The 6,542-nt window shown below is 59.6% G+C and overlaps 1 protein-coding gene across 1 annotated transcript in view; it reads left to right on the top strand.

The window, feature by feature from the left end:
* Positions 1-6,215: 6,215 nt before the first annotated feature.
* UROC1 (urocanate hydratase 1) overlaps positions 6,216-6,542 on the top strand; it is a 34,997-nt gene continuing 34,670 nt past the window's right edge. Inside the window, exon 1 of the mRNA XM_039218540.1 lies at positions 6,216-6,341. Coding sequence (XP_039074471.1) covers positions 6,216-6,341 — 126 coding nt within the window. The remainder of the gene's footprint in view (positions 6,342-6,542) is intronic.

A 6,542-nucleotide genomic window follows, 5' to 3' on the forward strand; every position in this document is an offset into this window, starting at 1 on the left:
CCGGCGGCGCGTACCAAGGCCCGGCGCGGGGGTGCGGGCTCTCGGCTCGCAGCGGGGAGGGGCCGAGGGGGCGCGGCGGCGGCCTGCGGGGGACCCGGGGGGGGGCGACCGCGGGCGGCGCGCCCCGTGCGGCCCCCACGCCCCACGCGGGCGGCAGTCGGGACGCAGCCTGGGTCGGAAGAGCGCGGTCGTCGGTGAGGCCCCGCCCCCTTCGGTCCGCCCCGGGGTCCCATTCTCCACCCGCGGCCAAGAAGCGCCCGCGAAGTGGCAGGTCCGCGCGTCGGAGGGGCGCTGTGTCCACGTGGGGCTTTGCCGCCCTACGTGATGGGGGAGGGGGCAAGGGCTGGTGTCGGGGAGCCGACCTCCGCGGACCACCAGCCCGATCTTCGGTCCCGACAGTCAGGCCTAGGAGTGCCCTTGACTCCCCCAAGGTCACGCGGCAGCCTGTTTCCACGGGTCCCCAGGTCCTGCCCCAAATCATGTAGGTCCTCCCTGGCCAGACTCCGGGAGGACAGGTGGGGGACCTCAGTTCCCGCCCCGCTGGATATCGGGGCGCTGCCTCCCCGGGTCCCCGCAGCTCATCCGGCCCCCAGGTGAGCGCAGGTGAGGACCCCGGCGTGTGAGCGGACAGTGACGTGCGGCCGGTGGAAGGGAAGCATCCAGCCCGGCCTGACCCCCGCACCCCGCTGCGCACGAGCCAGGCTCGCAGGGGCGGAGGGCGCGCTGAGGGCGGTGCAGGGGTGAGGGCCGGCCGACCCCCGCACCCCGCTGCGCACGAGCCAGGCTCGCAGGGGCGGAGGGCGCGCTGAGGGCGGTGCAGGGGTGAGGGCCGGCCGACCCCCGCACCCCGCTGCGCACGAGCCAGGCTCGCAGGGGCGGAGGGCGCGGTGAGGGCGGTGCAGGGGTGAGGGTGTGCGCTGCAGCTAGCACTTAGCGTGTGTGCGCGGCAGAGGGCGCTGCGGTCAACCACGCCTTTCTAGCTGCTCTTGAGAGATCCGATTGCAAACCCGGCCACCGGCCACTGTGTGAGATCAGGAAATCTGCCTGACCTCTCTGGGCCCCAGTCCCCGCTGCAACGGATGGGTGAGTGCTAAGTCCTAGATGTTAGTGATGAACTCATTTTTACAGTTACTGCCTGTTTCTGGCAAGTGACTGGGCTCTGTCGCCGTGGTAATACAGAAATTCCTTCCTGTTACAATTATTCAGGAATTAAACGTCCGTTTAAGGAAAAATATGAAGCAAGGAAGAGTTCTGCTGGGTTAAAGATATGGCCCCAAATGGTGAGGGTAGGTCTCAAATGGCAGAGAAGTGGGAAACCCAGCTCACAGATAAAACCAGAAACTCCTTATCGCGGTTGACCAGCTGATCCGGACAGAGCGTGAGACACATCCAGCTCAGCCCCGGTCTGGCCCGCGGGCAGGGCTGCTGCTGCTCTGGGTCCAGGACCCAGGGATTGACAGCATCCGCATGCCAGGGGGTCCCCGATCTCACCTACACACGCATTCCTGATCCCCCCACTGCCCACATTCTCTGTAAGGGGTCCCCGCCTCTGGGTCCTTCGCCTGCGAGAGTCTTGGTCTCCTTAGTGCCCCCTGGTGGCCAAAGGTGAGAACAACATCTCAGCCCGTCCCTGTTTTAGAAAATTCTTGGAGACCTGATTTCTGGGGGCCCACAGTGGGGCCTCAGTGTCTTCCCTAGGAGGACGGCTCCTGCAGCGTCTGTCTTCTCAAAGGGGCTCACATTCATTCATTCATTCATTCAACAGACACTGAATCACCCACTCTGTGCCCAGGCTCCAGTGGAGCAAACACGACAGATAGGCTCTTTGCCTCATAGAGTTTGCATCAGAGCAAACGGGCATAAATATATAAGGTCACATCAGGTGGCAAATGGGACAATAAAGAAAACAAACTCGGACAAAGGACGGGAAGGTTGTATGTTGCAGGTAATGAGGGTGGTAGGGAGGGTGTGAGTCCCCCGGGGGGGGGGGAGAGTGACACAGGTCCCCGGAGCAGATTCCCAGGCAGAGGACCAGACTCTGCTGCAGCCCCGATGCGATGCTCCTACCTTGCTATTCACTAACAAATCGCACTAAAATTTAGCCGCTTAAAACGATCATTTCAATTTTTGCTCACGTTTTGTGGGTCGAAATTTGGGGAGGGGGCTCACTTGGGTGATTCTCACGGGGGGATCTCCTGCTACTGCCTCAGAGGGCAGCTGGGACTGGTCATCTGGAGGCTGGCTGGGGTCAGCCGCCCCCGATGGCTTCCTCATGCACCAGAGCTGAGTGGGTCGCTGACCTCAGCGCCTCCACCTGCCACGCCCCAGCCCGGGGTCCCCAGGACGTGGGCCGCTCCACGGAGTCTCAGGCTATCTTCTGTCGGTTACCCAATAAGCACTAAGTTTGGCCCGGACTCAGGAGCAGGGCCACACCCCAGCATCGCTGGAAGAAACACCCAAGCGAGGGTTTGCTGGCGTGTTTTAAAACCGCCATGGGCGTGATCCAGGAGCAGCCAGGAGACTGGGGCAGACGAGAGTGGACGGAGAAATCAGAGAGGCAGACGGGGGTCCACATCCCCAGAGCGTCCTGGGCCACACGTGGGTTATTCTAAGCAGTCTGCTGCTGTGTTGCTAGTAGACTGAGGTCCGGTGTGGCCTGGATTGGGGGTCCGAGGCAGGCAGGGCTGGGCTATGTGGTGCTGGTCGCCGAGGGTTGCTAGGAGGAGAGGCTGGCTAACGGAAGCAGCCAGTGGGGTCGAGCGGAGGGAAACAGAGGCAGGCCCTTGATGGCTGGAGAGAGACCACATCAGGCACCACGAACCCAAGGGCTGAGGGCCAGGGAGGTGCCTGCCTGCCTGCCTTTACTCCTTATTACTTTAATTTTTTTATTTGGTTTGTCCATGGAACGAAAGTCAAACACACCAGAGTTGGGTGCCTGGGTGGGTCAGTCGCTTAGGCATCCGACTGTTGATTTTGGCTCAGGTCGTGAGATCGAGTCCCACGTCGGGCTTCGTCCTGAGCGTGGAGCCTACTTAGGATTTCTCTCGCCTCTCCCTCTGCCCCTCCCCCCCAACCAAAAACCAAAACCACCAGAGTTTTGTTCTAGTTGAGGTGAAATTTACATAACATAAAATTAATCATTTATAAATTTTTTAAAGTTTATTTATTTAGAGAGAGCGCGCACAAGCGGCGGAGGGGCAGCGAGGAGAGACAGAATCGCAAGCAGGCTCCAAGCCATCAGCGCAGAGCCCGATGCGGGGCTCCAACCCACGAACCCTGAGACCATGACCTGAGCCGAGATCAAGAGTCGGACGCTTAACCTACTGTACCACCCAGGCGCCTCTAAAATTAATCATTTTAAAGTGTGCAATTCGTGGGGCGCCTGGGTGGCTTAGTCGGTTAAGCGTCCGACTTTCGCTTAGGTCATGTTCTCGCGGTTCGTGGGTTCGAGCCCCGCGTCGGGCTCTGTGCTGACTGCCAGCTCGGAGNTGGGGCGCCTGGGTGGCTTAGTCAGTTAAGCGTCCGACTTTCGCTTAGGTCATGATCTCGCGGTTCGTGGGTTTGAGCCCCGCGTCGGACTCTGCTGACTGCCAGCTCAGAGTCTGGAGCCTGTTTCAGTCTGTGACTCCCTCTCTCTCTGACCCTCCCCTGCTCACGCTGTCTCTCTCTCTCTCCTAGAAATAAATAAAACATAAAAAAAAATAATTAAAAAAAAAATAAAGTGTGCAATTCGGTGGCATTTAGTACACTGACAAGTGAACGTCCCATGAGTTTTACAGCGAACAGTCTCCTTCCTCCCCTGCTCTTGTATTTTTTTCAGAGATAGTTCACGCACGTGTGTGTGTGTGTACACTCTCTGCGTACATACTTTCTGTATTACGTACATTGCTCCGTTCCTAGCTTTTTGGTACAGGCAGCAATTAGAAAAATAGTATTTTAGCCAGGCTTATTCCGTAACAAGCACTAAAGCCTTCACATATATTCTCATGTAATCATCAGACACATCCCATGAGGTAGGTACTCTTATTACTTTCATTATACAAATGAGGAAACAGAAGCACAGAAAGGCTGAGAAATTTATCCAAGGACACACAGCTAGAGAGTGTTATAACCAGGGCTTGAACCTACCAGTCGGCCATGAGTAACATCTGTCGAGATCCTCATTCTTTTAAACACTTGGTATGATTTTTTTTAAATGAAGCTCTTTGTTCTTTTGTTTTGTTTTGTTTTCTGAGAGAGACAGAGAGACAGTGTGAGCCCGGGAGGGTCAGAGAGAGAGGGAGATACAAAATCTGAAACAGGCTCCAGGCTCTGAGCTGTCAGCACAGAGCCCGACGCCGGGCTCGAACCCACGAACCGTGAGATTATGACCTGAGCCGAAGTCGGACGCTTAACCGACTGAGCCACCCAGGCTCCCCTTAAACTCTTTATTCTTGTAGATTCACATAAGAAACAATAGAGAGACCTCATGTGCCCGGTTCTCCCATTGATAACATCTTGCAAAACTGCAATTATCACAACCAGGATATTGACATTGATACAATCCATCCATCTTGTCCAGTACAATGTTTAAAACCATTAAAAATTTTTTTAATGTTTATTTTTGAGAGAGAGAGAGAGACAGAGTGCTATCGCGGGAGGGGCAGAATGAGAGAGGGAGACACAGGATCCGAAGCAGGCTCCAGGCCCTCTATCAGCACAGAGCCGGATGCGGGGCCCGAACTCACGAGCTGGGGCTCCATCTGTTGCCGGCTGAGGGTTGGTGCTGGGGCCAGTGGGGACAGGGTGGGGACAGGGCTGTCCGTTCCCGGCTGTCCCAGCCTGCCTCTGCGGGGGAAGAGCAGGTGCTGGGTCATGAGAAGCAGCCCTGGAACAGAGAGGCAGGAGCCGGCCGGTGTCATCGGGGCCAGACGCAGGGCAGGCCCACAGCGGGGCGGGGGGAGTGTCTGCAGCAAGGACGTTTGTTCCCGGGGCCTCAAATGGTGCCTGACTGGGAAGGTGCTCGATCACGTTTGAAGGGTCAGGTGAACGCGTAAACGACAGACGGCAAACCTGAGCACGTTTCCGCTCGCTCGCCCCTTTGGTAGAATGAGATGGCGTGGACCTCAATTAACAGCGCCCTCACTGTGCGGGGGGCGGGGGGACCGCAAGAGTGGCCAGGAGGTGGCTAGAGCCCGGGCTCTGGGTTCGGAGGGTCAGATCCTAGCACCCGCCGTGAGTAGCCGTGTGGCCTTGCACAGTTCCCACCGCCTCTCTCGACCTCAGTGTTCACATCCATACAATGGGGACGGTGAACTCCCCAGGCCCACGAGGGGCAAAAGCTCAGGCTTCTGAGCACAGAAGGTGTTTGTTGTTCCCGTCACCTTGCCTCACGCGGGCACCGCACTGGGTGCTTACACAACCCATTGGAGCTTCCTGCCGCCCAGCGGTTAATTACCACCCACTGTGTAGATTGGGACAGAGCCCAAGGCCACAGGGCTGGTCAGGGGCTGAGCAGGGTTCACACCCTGATGTGTCACTTTCCTAGGACCCAGGATTCTATCGCCGTCGCTTCCTGGCTGTGTGAGTGAGACCTGGGCCTCAGTTTCCCCATCTGCAGCCCAAGGCTAGTAGGGAGCCCTTCCTTACAAAGTTGTTAATGGAGTTGAGGATAAGGGCTGTGACCCGGTGGGCCCTTTACGAGCTGTGGGAAGGGGCTGAAGTAGCGTGTGGGAGGGCGCGCCTGCTGCTGGGTGGGCCTCTGCCCACGCCCCCCGCGCGAGTGGCAGGAGGAGGGGACCAGGCGCACTGCCTGCTGCCTGCGTTCTGTGCCAGCTTCAGTATCACGGGCTCCCCATCATCAGGGCATCGCCCACCTGGTGTAAGGCTCCCAAAGTGAACCCCCACGCTGGGGCCCCAGCAGCTCTGCAAAGCCGGGTCCTGGAGACACAACCCCCCAAGGCCAACACCCCACTAGCCGGGCAAACAAACCGCTAGGTAGCGTGAGGCCTGCGGCTCCCCAGGACACCCGCCCCGCCTCCGGTCAACACCGCAGGCCGCCCGGCCCGGGGCCGATGACCCAGTGACCTACACACGGCTCCTTCTGCACCCTGGGCCCAATGAGGGGCTGGAGGAGGTGGCCCGGGGGCGGGAGGTGCCCGCCCAGCTGGGCCATGACTGCCCGCCTCTCCCGGGCCTCCCCACAGAGCTGGCCTCCGCCTGGGTCTCCGCCGGACATGTCCAGCCTCCAGGCACTGTGCTCCGGGCTGCCGCTGCGGCCCCTCCCGGAGAACCGGGGCCGCTGGGCTGGGGTGCCCCACGCGCCCGTCAGGACCCCCGGCCTCAGCCCCGCAGAGGAGCAGGTGAGAAGTCGGGCCCCCTTCCCGCTGGGCCCTTTGCCCTCCGGGTGCCCTTGAGGTGGTGGGGGGTGCTTTCTACTCCTGCTTCTCCACTCAGCCTCCCACCCCTGACCGCCAAGTGCTCCCACAGGGGTGTCCAGGAGTGTGTGTGGGGGGGGGTCCAGGAGCGCCTGCAGGGGGAGGGCAGGGAGGTGTCCAGGAGCG

This window comes from Hyaena hyaena, unplaced genomic scaffold, assembly GCF_003009895.1.
Source record: "Hyaena hyaena isolate Hyena2069 unplaced genomic scaffold, ASM300989v1 scaffold_775, whole genome shotgun sequence".
NCBI classification, from domain to species: domain Eukaryota; kingdom Metazoa; phylum Chordata; class Mammalia; order Carnivora; family Hyaenidae; genus Hyaena; species Hyaena hyaena.